Consider the following 15,913-nt stretch of genomic DNA (forward strand, 5'->3'; position numbering starts at 1 on the left):
GCACTATAAGGGGCAAGTGACTGTACGGAGCATCTTATGGGGCCGTAACACTTGTGCAGCACTATAATGGGGCAAGTGACTGTACGGAGCATCTTATGGGGCCATAACGCTTGTGCAGCACTATAATGGGGCAAGTGACTGTTTGGAGCATCTTATGAGGCCATAACGCTTGTGCAGCATTATATGGGGCAAGTGACTGTATGGAGCATCTCATGGGGCCATAACGCTTGTGCAGCATTATATGGGGCAAGTGACTGTATGGAGCATCTTATGGGGCCATAACGCTTGTGCAGCATTATATGGGGCAAGTGACTGTATGGAGCATCTTATGGGGCCATAACGCTTGTGCAGCATTATATGGGGCAAGTGACTGTATGGAGCATCTTATGGGGCCATAACGCTTGTGCAGCACTATATGGGGCAAGTGACTGTATGGATGATCTTATGGGGCCATAACGTTTGTGCAGCATTATATGGGGCAAGTGTCTGTATGAAGCATCTTATGGGGCCATAACGTTTGTGCAGCACTATGTAAGGCAAATAGCCCTTACTACCCTTTATGCAGGATTATATGGGGCATATTTTAATATGGAGCATCTAATGGGGCCCAGCAAACTTTATGGAGCATTATATGGGGCTCCTGATTCAATATGGATATTCAAAAACACTTAACCTACTAATGTCTCAATTAATTTTACTTTTATTGGTATCTATTTTTACTTTTGAAATTTACCGGTAGCTGCTGCATTTTCCACCTTAGGCTTATACTCGAGTCATTAAGTTTTCCCAGTTTTTTGTGGCAAAATTAGGGGGGTCGGCTTATACTCAGATCAGCTTATACTCGAGTATATACGGTAGATTGGAGATAGCTAGACAGACAGACAGACATATATTTTCTCATTACTATAAGATAAGGAAAATAATTGTTATGATTAAAAATCAGTACTAGAAAAATGGATGAAACTTACTTTATAGCCTAGCACTTTTGATTCATTGTACAATGGCTTTACATGGTCCCATGTGATGATATACTGGGATCCAGACTTCACAGCACTAATAATTCTTGGCTTCTGACTGGGAGCTGAAAAAAAATGTTATAATATAATTTTGAATACACAAATCAAAACTTAGCTAATATTGATGTGCTCATAAATTTGTTTTACTGAATAATTGTGGATTAAATGGCTAATGCAAAGAACATGAATTATCACTTCTTGTGCTTGTGGGAATGTATGTAGTTATATCAGTTATGCCAGCAATTACAGCAAATTGATATCTATAATATAACGCTGGGAGCGTCACTCTGTCCGAAGCCTTTATAGACTGCGCAGGCGCAAGCGCCGGCGCAGTCTGGGCCTCACAGAGTGACGCTCCCGGGAGATCGCGGTATGCGTTCACACTGAACGCACACTGCGATCTCCAACAGAGCAGCAGGGACCGCCAGGAGGGTAAGTATCGGCCATATTCACCTGTCCTCCGTTCCACCGCTGAGTGCCGCCATCTTCCCGGTCTTTGGCCTGTGACCTTCAGTTCAGAGGGCGCGATGACGCGCTTAATGCGCGCCGGCGCCGCCCTCTGACTGAACAGTCACAGCCAGGAGACCGGGAAGATGGCGGCGCGCAGCGCTGGAACGGGACAGACAGGTGAGTATAGTAAGTGCTGGGGGGCCTGAGCTGGCGGCGATACCGACACCTGACCCCCACAGCGCACCGGTGTCCCCGCCTGCTCAGGCCCCCGGATGGGTGCAGCACATGACAGGATGGGGACGCAGGATGGGGACGCAGGATGATTGCAGCACATACCAGGATGGGGACGCAGGATGGTTACAGCACATGACAGGATGGGGACGCAGGATGGTTGCAGCACATACCAGGATGGGGACGCAGGATGGGTGCAGCACATACCAGGATGGGGACGCAGGATGATTGCAGCACATACCAGGATGGGGACGCAGGATGATTGCAGCACATACCAGGATGGGGACGCAGGATGATTGCAGCACATACCAGGATGGGGACGCAGGATGGGTGCAGCACATACCAGGATGGGGACGCAGGATGGGTGCAGCACATACCAGGATGGGGACGCAGGATGGTTGCAGCACATACCAGGATGGGGACGCAGGATGGCGACACAGGATGGGTGCAGCACATACCAGGATGGGGACGCAGGATGGGTGCAGCACATACCAGGATCGGGACGCAGGATGGGTGCAGCACATACCAGGATGGGGATGCAGGATGGGTGCAGCACATGACAGGATGGGGGCGCAGGATGGGTGCAGCACATGACAGGATGGGGACGCAGGATGAAGCAGCACATGACAGGATGGGGACGCAGGATGGAGCAGCACATACCAGGATGGAGACCATATACCAATATAAATGCTCGCCACCCGGGCGTAGAACAGGTTCAATAGCTAGTAACTACATATCTACGTTTGAATAAATGAAAGGGGTTGTCAAAAATGTAAGTGAATGATTCTCTATTTAATATAAAAATTAATCACTTTTCTAATATACTAAATACTAAAAAATCCTTTCCGTTCCCTCACTATGTTATGTTCCCATCTATCTTGTTATTTCTTGCATCTGATGATGTTTCGTTCAAGTCTCCTAGCATGCACTGGGGACTCTCAAATGAGAAGTCATCAGTGGGCTGTTGATGCAGTCACTACCACCCTAAAACAGTTTGTCACCAGGGACCACCCTTTAGGGGTTGGATTATTCTCTGCAGTACTGAGTATTCATTGGTTCTGTTACTTACATTGCACATTGACTGTGCGCTCCTTCACCAGCTATAAAGAGAAGTTATGGCTATATTATTTTCAAAGTGCCTCATAGTGCGCTCCAGCAACGGTTATAAAGGGAGGTTAAAAGCCAGCTCTATTACTTTCAATAAACATTGACAGTGCACACTGGAGCGAACTACAAGGAGAAATGACAAGCAGGCAAGAGCTTTTGCAGTATTCTCACTAGATAGGGAGTGCACTGTCAGTGCACAATGAAGGAAACACATTGGAGACGAGGGACATTCTGAGCATGCGTTAGTATTAACAGACGGTGCACACTCAGTCTAATAGAGAATAGCTCAGCCCCTGAAAGGGTCATCCCTGATGACGATCTGATTCAGGGTGGGGAAAGCAGCTGTAAAAGTGACCACAGCGACAGGGGCTGAGCTATTCTCTCTTTGAGAGGCCTGAAAGACTCAACAAAAACTTATTAGTGATGAGCAAACGTGCTCAGATAACGCCTTATCCGAGCATGCTCGGGTTTTTTCGGAGCATCTGGGGGTTGCCTGTTTGTTACGCAATCCCCACGTGTTCAGGCTGTCTAACAGCTGCAAATCATGCAGCCACAGACACTCAAACTTAATATACGAGCACTCCCAGATGCTCGGATAACACCCAAGCGTGCTCGGATAAAGTGTTATTTGAGTATGTTCGCTCATCACTAAACCTTATCATATGCAAGAAAAAAAACCATGCAAGAAAGTTAACGTAGAAAGCATATTATAAAAGTGCTTAGTTGTTTACATTAAATAGATAGAGAATCATATTACTGTACATTCAGTTAAGTTTCCGACAGCCACTTTAATAACTATAATTATGAAGATTCTGGACTTACGTGCTTTACTAGTATGGAAATGGATAGGTTTGCTCCTAGGCCCATCACCGGCACTATTAAATGCAAACATATCCAAATGATAGAGTGTATTCGCCACCAATCCTTCAAGTCTGACTGGTTCTTCTGATTGCTCTATTTGTACTCTGTGTGCTGCTGCTTCCTTGTCTTGACTGCGCCAGTAACGAATCTGATGAAAAAAAAAATTCACAATCAGTTTAAGAAAATACTGGTATGTAAATATAATGCCATAGCTTTCATTTAAAAAAGAACTCTTGACCAAATACTGAACGTGTGAACATGACCGAAAGCACAGAAAAGGTAGGAATATTTCCATTAGGCCGTGGTCACATGGTCATCGATTCTCTCATGGAAGAGAATTGGAGCCGATTATGCAAATACTCTCTGTTAAGAGTTTGATCTGAGTGTCGGTGCACTGTACTCCGATTCGCTCACAAGTGAGAATCACAGCACTGGTCCGGTGGAGATAGAGAACTTAGCTTAGAACAAGAATGAATTCTCACCGCCACACAATAAGAGAAAAAAGAATGGATCTACCTGTGGCAATACATTTTTGTCTCCCAAATCATAACATTATGGACATGAAAATACAGTACTTGTGTTAAAAGGTAGCTTCAAATCTAAGAGAAACAGAAGAGTATGGGAATATAAACTGATGACGACCTTTGACAGTTTTAGTGGAGGAATGAATGTGTTGCATGGATTTATGTCTTTTTACATCAACTAAGGAACTTGCCCCTCAGACTATGAGGGGGTCATCACAACAGAACCAGACCCCAATCAGAGGACAATAAAACATTCCTTATCTAAGAACTGGTCCAATATTTATGGACATAACTGTTTATCACTCATGGTAATTCTGCTTCATGTCACCTGTCTTATCCATGGTTTTTTTTTTTCTCTGTGCTACGTTGTGCATAAATATGTGATTCTTCAGAATTTCTTTTAGTCTTTGCCTGATGAAGAGACCTGTGTAGTCTCGAAAGCTTGCAATTTGTTACCATCTTTTCAGTTAGCCATTAAAAGGTATCAACCACTGAGGACTCTCAATTCTAAATATTTTTCAGGTGATATGTAGTAATTCCAGAAGCAATGTGCACAGTATCTGCATGGAAGGCTTCTGATCAGCATGATAAAGTGAAGCTCAACCTTTAGCCAATACAATAAAAATTGCACAGTGAGAAATTCTACAAAATTCCCTTGAAATGGTGACTTGTTTTCCGTAATGACCTTATATCTACCCATAAATGTTCCTCAATGTTAGTATGGCCAGCATGTCAAAGGGGAAGTACTGTGTTCAAAGGTTTACAGGGTGTATACATTATGTCCTGGCAATATACCTGGTAACCTGTTACTGTCTGCCCAATTACTGGCTGCCAATTTATACGTGCTTCAGCAGATGACAATACGTAGGCTGTGACTTCTGTAGGTGCTTCTGTTGGTGCTGTGCAGAAAACACAGAAAATTCATGTGTAAACACTTATCTTTACAAACTATATATTTTTATTACTTTTTACCCAATATATTATAAAAAACATTAAAAAATGTTTTTTGTTACAACTTTGATTCTAACCATAAACAACAAAACAGTCTGCACTGCATTGAAGGAAACAATGGCAGCAATCTTTTGTCACTTTTGACGTTCCCTGCTCCAAATTCATGAAAATGAGTCATGCAGTTTATGAATTTGATGCAAAAAAAACCATGTTCCTCATTTCTTTCCTTTAACCATTTTTGGAAGTTTTTAGTGCGTAATTCTTTGCAATGTCAAAATAGTTTTCAACTGTGTTAAAATGAAAAATCAGCCAGAATTTTTTCTCCAGGCAGGAACTGGGATATGAGAAAAAGATTATATTTTTGTAAAAGTCGCATTTTCATGAATATGACTAAAACATCTGGATAAACAAAGTTACCAAGGGCAAATCAGAACAGACTTAAAGGAGCAATCCTATGAAAATTTTCATCCTCTTAATATATTGCAATCAACATATTATATAGCACCGTGTACTTACAATTGCTCATTTTATCTTTTTACCCAGCTACTTTTTGAACTATACGACGCACTTTTTTCCTCCAAAAATGTGGATAGTATATAGTCCAGATGTAACTGCTCTGGCTGTGGATGGCGAGGTTGGAAAGTGGCGGAGTAGTAGATCACAGGAGCCGGCTGCTGTGGCTAACTAACTCCTGTTACCACTGCTCAAGAGAAATTAATATTCACTTAATAGTGGACATGCCGTTAGCCGCAGCTTCCGGCAGCTGCCAGGTGTACACGTGTGTCCGCCACTTAAGGGATTGAATATTCACTGCTCTCCACTCCCTGTCAGTATTCTGGGTTTTCCAGGTCACCTTATGAATGATTTTGCCCTTTGTTAAGATGGAGTTTGCTGTTTTTGTCTGCCCTACTTCTTGTTCGTTTGTTTAAAACCTGGCTCAGGTGTCAGCCTCTTTGCTGGGGTATTCTGCTTCTGTTTCCTCTTCAGCTCAGCTGCTTGTTCTACTGTGCCTCTACCTGTGGCTTTGGACATTCTCTGCCTATGTAAGCTACACTCTCAGTCTGTTGGCTTTGGAACCTAACCCTTGCTTCACTCCTCCTGGTAAGAAGTAACTTTTTTGAACTGTGTTTTGGAACTATGTTGCTGGACTGTGTTTTTGCTACTTAATCCTTCAGTTACCCCCCCCCCTCCCCTGTGGGAGCTACTGAAATTTACACCAGTATAATACTTTAATGTGAACTTGTTCTGGACTTACCCATGTTTATGCCACAACTGAGATCAACTTGAGAACTTGTTTCTGGACTTACCCGTGTTCATGTCACACCTGAGATTAACCTGAGGACTTGTTCTGGACTTCCCTGTGTTTACTACATACCTGGATTTGACTTTTTCTGCACCAACAGTGTTTTGGATCTCCACCACGTCACCTGTCACACTCACCTTGCCGAGGACCCTGCCCTAAGAATTCTTCCGATTTGCTGTATATGGTTAAGGGACTTGTTTCATTGCAGGTTATCAGTACATTGTTTTGGTGTTATTGCTGTGGTACAAATACACTATTTGCACTAAAGAAACCCGTCTCTGTCTGTTCATTGCCCCACGCTACCAGAATCCTAGAGTTCCTACAATAGTATTACACTCCCATAGGCGTGGAGAGCAGTGAATATTCATTGATCGTTAATAGCAGGCACAGGACCAGCAGCCGCTGGCCCCTGTAGCAGCTATTAAAGAGAATGAATATTCACTGCTCTCCGCACCTATGGGAGTGGAGAGCAGTGAATATTCATTCCCTTTAGTAGCGGGCACACACACCTACAGTCCCGGCATGGGAGCAGTGAGTATTCCGGCAGCTGTCCTCTGCTTGTAGGCAGAGCATGACGTCACTGCCATGTGCTACTTACAAGTTTAAATCATCTGCCGGCATCGGAACAGGATGTTGCGAAGGAGCAGGAAGGTAAGTAGAAAGGTTTTTGTTTTATTTTAAGGTTTTTATGATCGGGACATGCATACCAGGATGGGGATGGGGGCCGTGCATTCCAGGATGGAGATGGGGACCCTGCATACCAGGATAGGGATAAGAGGGACCATGCATACCAGAATAAGGATGAGGAGGCTATGCATACCGGGATAGTGTTGAGGAAGCCATGCATACCAGGATAGGGATGGGGGCCATGCATACCAGGATAGGGATGAGGGAGCCATGCATACCGGGATGGGGATGACAGGGCCATGCATACTAGGATGGGGATGAGAAGGCCATGCATACCAGGATGGGAATGAGGGAGCCATGCATACCAGGATAGGGATGAGGGGATCATGCATACCAAGATGGGGATAAGGGGACCATGTATACCTGGATTGGGGAGATGGAGATATATATACTAGGATAGGGTATATTAGAACAGAATTGACCACATTTTTTGCTTTAATTTTTTTTTCTAATTTCCTCCTCTAAAATACAAGTGCGTCTTATGGTCTGATGCATCTTATAAGCCGAAAACATATGGTTATTCTTCTGTTTTCCATTCGGTCTATGACATCACATGACTAAAAACTGACTAGCTGAATCCTTCTAAGCTCTATGTAGAAACAGGTCTATTTCCCCTGTACAAGTCATAATCACTGCAAAAGTCAATGGAAGTGGGGGAGAAGCAAAGGATGGTCAAGAGTTGAAGAGAGGAATGATTTCTGCAAGAATAAGACACTTCATGTTTCTACATATTGCAGCGAAAAAAGAAATATTAGCAATTGTAAGTACACAGTGCTAAATACAGTATTTTTCGGATTATAAGACGCACTTTTTTTTCCAAAAAATTTGGGAGGAAAATGTGGGTGCATTCTATAATCTGTATGTAGCTTCCCAAGGGGTGGTGGCTGGGAGGAGGGTGTGTCCTGTTGTTGTGGGTTATCATAAAATGTTGGCATTAAGTGGAGTCCCAGCAGATTACCATTGACTTCCTGCTGTGGGTGTTCGAGTTCGAGTTCCCACCACTGCACAGGGGGAATCTCAAACCATGTCCGCTGCGGTCTCCCATTCTCCTCCAGCCGCAGTGGAGCCTGCTCAGCAGAGACATGTCCCAGCGTATGGCTCAAGCTGATACTGTGCGGCTGGTTACTGCTGTCCTTCCAGGCTTAGCCATCGTAACCGGTACTGATCAGCGGCGAGCAGGCGCTCCTGGGACTAAGTCCTGCTTTTCTTCTTCTGAGCATGCCCAAGGGACGACCTCTCATTAGAAGTCGGGGGTCACATGTTCTGGTCCTGTAGCAGCTCTTATTAGATCACTAGGAAGGTCCTGGAGAACTTCCATTATAAAAAGTTTGCATAGCCGCACGGCCATGCGCTAGTATAAATCAGTTATTGTGTGTTTGTGGATGTATGCCTGTTCTGGAGAAATCTCCGAATCATACCCATCCCAAGTGTTGATGACTGCTCGTGAAAGTTGGAGCTATCTAGAGCCAGTTAGTGCCATCCAGCACCAGGCATAATCTATAACGTCTATCTACAGCGTTAGCCAGTGTGGCACCGTGCGCAACCAGTGCGCTTACTTGTTCCTACTTGGGTGGTTAGTGGTGTCCGCCAGAGCGGCGCTGCGTGCACCCAGTGCGCTAAATCTATTTTGTGTTTTCCCTGGCACCGCAGTTCCGGTGCCGAACGCAAGTGGTCTAGAGGGACTCTAACCCCGTGTCTTGGGGCAGAGTTCTGTGACTCAAAACTTGAGTTTCCTATGCGGTATTGCATTTCTGTGATGCAAAAGGGTTCGCTTCATTCATACCAGGTGTACCTAACCCATATGTGTTTTCATTATACCGCCATTTACTGTTCGCCACTACCTAGCATCAGGTATCATCCCTGCACGGTGGACCCTGGGTTGCGAACGCACCTTATTCCATCTTTATAATTATTTGGTGCATCCCGCCAGCCCTAACAGTGGGCTTTGGGAAAATGGCTGCCAGAGGCAGCGCATGTGCAGATTGAGATCTCACAGGCTGACATTAATAGGAGATTCCCAATGACAGGCAAGGGGGTCTTCTGCAGACCCCCCAGCTGTCATGACAACCCATCGGCGCCTCACAATCACGTGACCAGGTTGGCCATGGGTGGAATTTGTGACACGCTTCCGGCCGGCGCATGTTAAATGCCGCTGTCAGTGATTGACATCGGCATTTAACCGATTAACAACGGCAGGTGGATCTTGGATTCACCTGTGGCTGTTAGAGGTACATTACAGCTGATAAGATCAGCTGTCATGTGCAGGGAAAGAGTCGGACTCAGCGCCGGAGTCCGCATCAAAGGCAGGGACACGACATTGGATGTACCTATACGTCCAAGGTCGTGAAGGGGTTAAAGACAACTTAAAAAGTAATTATGAAGATAGCCAATGTTGTCACCTGCACTAGGAGATGCATGGCAAGGTTCAGTCTATAATGTAATCCAGAGATAGGGCAAGCCAGCAGAAATGAAAAAAAATACTTTACTGTCTCCTTTGTTAACATAATACATGACTCGTATAAAAAGTAATTACTGGATTACATGTTTCAGGCTCCATGATAAAGTGCTGAAAGAGCCTCTAACACGTAATTCAGTGAATATTTTTTATATGGTTTGTTTATTATGCTAACAAAGGAGACAAAGTGTTTTTCATTTGGTGATGCTGGCTTCTTCTATCTTTAGATTGCAAATTAAAAAGTGGTGCAGAACATATAAAGAATGAAGCTTAAATCCTAAAGTCAGTAGGAAAGAGCACATTACTACATAAAACTGGGGAAACAACAATAATGAATTGGAGCAAAGTTTTCTAAATGTGGCTTTGTTCAAATCTGCATTGTGTCAGCTCCATGATGCAACAGATATAATCAGAACTGGCAAACCTCATTGACTTGCTTTAGGTTACATCAAATTCTGTCGTTATTTATGGGGATATTTCTGGAAATATAACACTACATAATGCTATTCTTTCTGCCAATTCTGATGAAATGTTTGACTGAAGTTCTAACATACTGTACATGTGAATAGGGCCTAATTGTCCCTACTACTTGTATTTTCTTAGTTCATTCCTTGATATAATATAATTGTCTAAGGGTCACTTCCGTCTGTCTGTCTGTCACGGAAATCCTGCGTCGCTGATTGGTCGTGACCCGAGCCGCGACCAATCAGCGATGGGCACAGTCCGGCCGCAAATTGGCCCCTCTCTCCTCCCCTGCAGTCAGTGCCCCCTCCCTACTCCCCACCCAGTCAGCGCCCACATAGCGTTAACCGGACTGCCTTACACCGCGGCATAACGCGGTGTAAGGCAGTCCGTTAACGCTGCCATTAACCCTCTGTGTGACCAACTTTTTACTATTGATGCTGCCTATGCCTTTTTAAAAGGGATATGGTGCCCACATTGCTATATACTGTGTGTGCTGTGTTATATACTACATGGGCAGTGTTATATACTGCGTGGGCTGTGTTATAAACTACATCGGCTGTGCAATATAATACGTGGCTGTGCCATATACTACGTGGGCTGGGTAATATACTACGTGGCTGTGCTATATACTGCGTGGGCTGTGCTATATACTGCGTGGGCTGTGTTATATACTGCGTCGGCTCTGCAATATACTGCGTCTGCTGTGCAATATACTACGTGGCTGTGCTATATACTACATGGCCTGTGCTATATACTATGTGGACTGTGCAATATACTACATGGGCTGTGTTATATACTGCATGGGCTGTGTTATATACTACGTCGCTGTGCTATATACTACGTCGGCTGTGCAATATACTACGTGGGCTGTGTAATATATTACGTGGCTGTAATATACTGCGTGGGCTGTGCTATATACTGCGTGGGCTGTGTTATATACTGCATCGGCTGTGCAATATACTACGTGGCTGTGCTATATACTACGTGGGCTAATATACAACGTGGCTGCGTTATATACTACGTGAGCTGTGCTATATACTACGTGGACTGTGCAATATACAGCGTGGACTGTGAAATATATACTATGTGGACTGTGCAATATACTATGTGGCTGTGCAATATACTACGTGGCTGTGCTATATACTACTTGGCTGTGCTATATACTATGTGGTACTACGTGGCTGTGTTATATACTGCATGGGCTGTGTTATATACTATGTCTCTGTGCTATATACAACGTGGGCTGTGTAATATACTACGTGGCTGTGGTATATACTACGTGGCTATGCAATATACTAGTGGCTATGCAATATACTACGTGGCTGTGCTATATACTATGTGGCTGTGCAATATACTATGTGGGCTGTGCAATATACTACGTGGCTGTGCAATGTACTACGTGGCTGTGCAATATACTACGTGGGCTCTGCAATATACTACGTGGCTGTCCAATATACTACGTAGCTGTGCAATATATTACGTGGCTGTGCAATATACTACGTGGGCTGTGCAATATACAATGTGGGCTGTGCAATATACTACGTGGGCTGTGCTACATACCATGTGGTTGTGCAATATACTACGTGAGCTGTGTTATATACTACGTGGCTGTGTTATACACTACGTGGGCTGTGTTATACACTACATGGGCTGTGTTATATACTGCGTGGGCTGTTATATACTACGTGAGCTGTGTTATATACTATGTGGCTGTGTTATATGCTATGTAGGCTGCTATATACTACGTGGCTGTGCTATATACTATGTGGCTGTGCTATTTACTACGTGGCCGGCAGTGAACAATCAGCGACAGGCGCACTCCGGCCGCGAATTGGCGCGTGAATTTGAACCACGTTTCGCTAATTGGTCACCGAATTCTGTGTATTCATTGTATTATTCTAAAATATTCATAAATAAATGACATATATATTTTAGAATACCCGATGCATTAGAATCGGGCTACCATCTAGTAATGAATAGTTTGCTTATCTTACCTTCATCAGCTGAATATATAGTAGCGGTACTGCTGTATGGACCATCTCCCATGTTATTGAAAGCTTTAACTTTGACTTGAAATTGTGTGGCAGGAGTGATGCTATCATCTTTATGTATGTAACGCCCACTTTCTGGATTGGTTACTGTCACTTTCCTCCATTCTCTTTCATTAAAAGGCTTAAAAGCAATAATGTAGCCAAAGTTGTCACCATAATGGTATTCACGGGCTAAAGGCTGTAAAGAAAAAAAGGTACTGTAAAGAAGATAAGCACAAACTTGCCAACACTGAATTGTTTATAGGCCGTCATACGTCACTTTCTACAACCGAGCTCTCAAGTATGTAGTTTCCAAAAGAATTCTGCGCACACAAAACATACCCATGCCCGGCTTGCTGCCAACCTTGTGTGTACCACCAATATCTCGCTCAGGCTTTCTACTTCTGCTCCTTTCTTCCTCCTCTCTGATCCCTCCGTCAATTTCCAGATTTAAATTTTTATTTAGTATTGAAACACCAACATGCATGTAAAAAAGAGTATCTTCACTTACCACCCAAGTTACTGTTAATTCTCGATTAGTTCCTCCGCCTCCGCCAACATCAGAAGGAGCAACAATGGGTGCTGTAGAACAAAAGCATCACCGAAAATATTGTCAGTTACAGTTATAATAGAATTCTAAACATTCCATATACCAAAGGCCTATGCTCAGGTTACTAGACTATATCAAACATCATACTTACCTGCTCCTTCTGTCCTAATTTTTGATGAAGGCAGACTTGGTTCACCGTTTCCTAGTGTATTGGTTGCTATAACACGAAATTCGTATTCCATCCATGGAATTAAATCTATTAACCTTGCTGACTCCATATTTCCTTCAATGTTAGGGATTTCTAAGTCCAGGGATACAAAATAACAAATGTTTTAAGAGATCACAAAAAAATATAGCTTTGATATAAATTAAAAGATAGTTTTTGCTATGTAATCTGAGAGCAGAGCAGCATGATGTAGGGACAGAGGGCCTGGTTTCATGATAGATAACTTACTGGCCGGCATGCTGTCATTTTGATGAAATCACTGTTATTTTTGTTTTCTGCAGATGTAACTGATCCCTGGATGTTGAGCTCTGTGTAACCCGGCCCACATCATTGATTGGCCAGGTTACAACTAAAAGGGATACTCACAACAAATGTTTAATTCTGATAAACTATGGAAGCAAAACAAATCACTGTGAAAATCTGTATTAGTACAATCAAAACAGTCAGGTAAAACATAGATACAAACAGGAGTGTGCCTATTGTTAAAGCAAAAGAGGGGAGAAGCCAGCGCTGCCTAAGGTTAAAACGCAATACATAAAGTGCAAATGCACATATTAATTTCTAACTGTATTTTCAAAATGAGACATTTAGCAAACAATTGATCAATTCTTTGAGCCACCCCGCCACTTCACGGCATTCTCATAATGGGGCAGTCCTACTCTACGTTTTTTATATTCGCTGTGCCATAAAGGCCTCCTAAATGAATTAAAAGCAAGACCACATTAAATGCAAGCTGTACCTGGAGCATTACTGAGTCACTCCCATGGCGCCAGAGGGGCCAAAGGGTGAGACAGACTGGTACGTGGCTGACCACCACTGTTGCCTTGCGCGCTGGGTTACGTGCGCCATTTTTTCTGTGTTTCTGTGATTGATAGGCTGCTGTACACACATACAGCAGCCCTGCCCTGCCCTAGGCTTTATTTAATTATGCACCTGTGTCTCAGCCTGTCTCACCCTTTATCTGTGGTGCTGGCTGGGCAGTGTGGAGGTTGGACCTGAAATGTCTATGTCTGGACCTGGTCAACCTTTATCCTCGCTTGCCCCTCTGGCACCATGGGAGTTATTCAGTAGTGCTCCAGGTACAGCTTGCATTTAATGTGGTCTTGCTTTTAATTTGTTTAGGAGGCCTTTATGGCACAGCGAATATAAAAAACGTAGAGTAGGACTGCCCCATTATGAGAATGCCGTGAAGTGGCGGGGTAGCTCAAAGAATTGATCAATTGTGAGTAGGACTGCCCCATTATGAGAATGCCGTGAAGTGGGGGGGTAGCTCAAAGAATTGATCAATTGTTTGCTAAATGTCTCATTTTGAAAATACAGTTAGAAATTAATATGTGCATTTGCACTTTATGTATTGCGTTTTAACCATAGGCAGCGCTGGCTTCTCCCATCTATTGCTGTGCTTATTGTTAGTTTGGAAAAAGGACAGTGAGCACTTTCCTCATGAATACTATGACTATGAGTTTTTTTACTATTTTTTCTTAGCAGCTATTATTAAAAGAATATGTATTTTTAAAGCCTATTGGAATAATAGATCAGCAGGTTTGACATAAAGTCATTAAACAGCATATTTTCCTGACAGATCTGCTTGCAGTAAGGTTAGGATTAATCAGCAGGTCACAACATACCAGTCTTCACATCTTTCCACTCCTCTGACAGTGAAGTTTTAGCTTGAATAGTATACTTAGAAATTGGCTGGTGATTGTCTGTACCACTACTCCATGTGAGTTTCACTGATGTATCTCTTATTTCTTCTGTTCTGACACCTCCTGGGGGACCAGGTGGACCTAAAAGAAATACATGCACATATATCATTTAAAGTAAATTGTAACATATAAAAATGGCCTCTGTATACATTACATGCTATTTGTCTTTGGCAAAATAAATATAAAAAAATGTATGTGTTAATGTCAAAATGGCATTTCCTTTGAAGTAACAGGTTTTATCATTTAAAGGGTAACTGTGCTTTCAAGTAATTTTCCAGAATAAGGTTTCATGTGTGTGGACATGAGAAATAACATCATTTCTGGCCATTATGTGACATATCCTGCATTCTCACCAGTTTTCTCCTCCATGTTCTATCTGCAATTTACATTCCACTGGTAGCTGCAGTGATTTCTCTCTTAGACAGCATAGACCAGAAGGGGGAATTCCTGGTTTTCCTTCACTTTTTATGTCGTTGAGACAAGCTGCAGCAACATGGAGGACATTATACAGCAGAGCTGAGCTGTCTTGATCTGAATCAAGCTCTGATGTGAGGTAAAATACTAGTTACAGAGCTCTGCATGATGCTTTTTTGTCTGCTTCTGTTCATTTCCCTGCCCCTCACTCCTCAGTTACCCCTATTTATTTATTTATTATTAATAGCTTATTTATTATGCATAGCTATATTATTCCGCAGCGTTTTACACACATTATCATTGCTGTCCCCAATTGGGCTCACAGTCTAAATTCCCTATCAGTATGTCTTTGGAGTGCGGGAGGAAACCCATGCAATCACGGGAAAAACATACAAACTCCCTGCAGATGTTGTCCTTGGTGGGATTTGAACCCAGGACCCCAGAGCTGCAGTGCTAACCACTGTACCCCTACTCTATATATAGAGGCTATGTGACATGAAACCTGTAGACTGTCTCCTCTGAGCAAGACAGACTTTTGAGCTGATTTTTCAAAGTGCATGGCATGTTCAGGAGGCATGGGAGGAGTGGTGAAGTGGCTAATAAGTGGGGAAGGAGACTGAGAAAAGTAGTGAAATTAGTGTGTATTTTTAAAGGCTTACAGATGAACTCTCCAATATGGGCACAATCCTTCACTTCTAAGCAGACACTGACCTTTTTGTTACTACTTCAGTATATAAACACATTTATAGCTACCGTAATTTGTTTTGGTGTTGCTGCATTCCAAGAACTATAGAATTTCTTCTTCCAAAAAAAGCTATAGTTTTTATAGATACCATTATTGGTTACATATAAATTGTTGATTACCATTTAATGCTTTTTGGGATAGGGAATAAAGAAAATATATAACAATTTTAGCTATTTTACAGAATTCAACATA

The 15,913-nt window shown here is 43.0% G+C and overlaps 1 protein-coding gene across 2 annotated transcripts in view; it reads right to left on the reverse strand.

Annotated features, from left to right (window-relative positions):
- The window catches only part of CNTN1 (contactin 1), a 295,541-nt gene that overhangs the window by 15,014 nt on the left and 264,614 nt on the right, over positions 1 to 15,913 (reverse strand). For both annotated transcript variants that reach the window (XM_069764781.1, XM_069764782.1), the window contains 7 exons: positions 14,485 to 14,643; positions 12,782 to 12,931; positions 12,592 to 12,662; positions 12,045 to 12,279; positions 4,985 to 5,088; positions 3,627 to 3,813; positions 969 to 1,081 (listed from right to left, as the gene is read on the reverse strand). In XM_069764781.1, coding sequence (XP_069620882.1) covers positions 969 to 1,081; positions 3,627 to 3,813; positions 4,985 to 5,088; positions 12,045 to 12,279; positions 12,592 to 12,662; positions 12,782 to 12,931; positions 14,485 to 14,643 — 1,019 coding nt within the window. The remainder of the gene's footprint in view (positions 1 to 968; positions 1,082 to 3,626; positions 3,814 to 4,984; positions 5,089 to 12,044; positions 12,280 to 12,591; positions 12,663 to 12,781; positions 12,932 to 14,484; positions 14,644 to 15,913) is intronic.

This window comes from Ranitomeya imitator, chromosome 4 (genome assembly GCF_032444005.1).
Source record: "Ranitomeya imitator isolate aRanImi1 chromosome 4, aRanImi1.pri, whole genome shotgun sequence".
NCBI classification, from domain to species: Eukaryota; Metazoa; Chordata; class Amphibia; order Anura; family Dendrobatidae; genus Ranitomeya; species Ranitomeya imitator.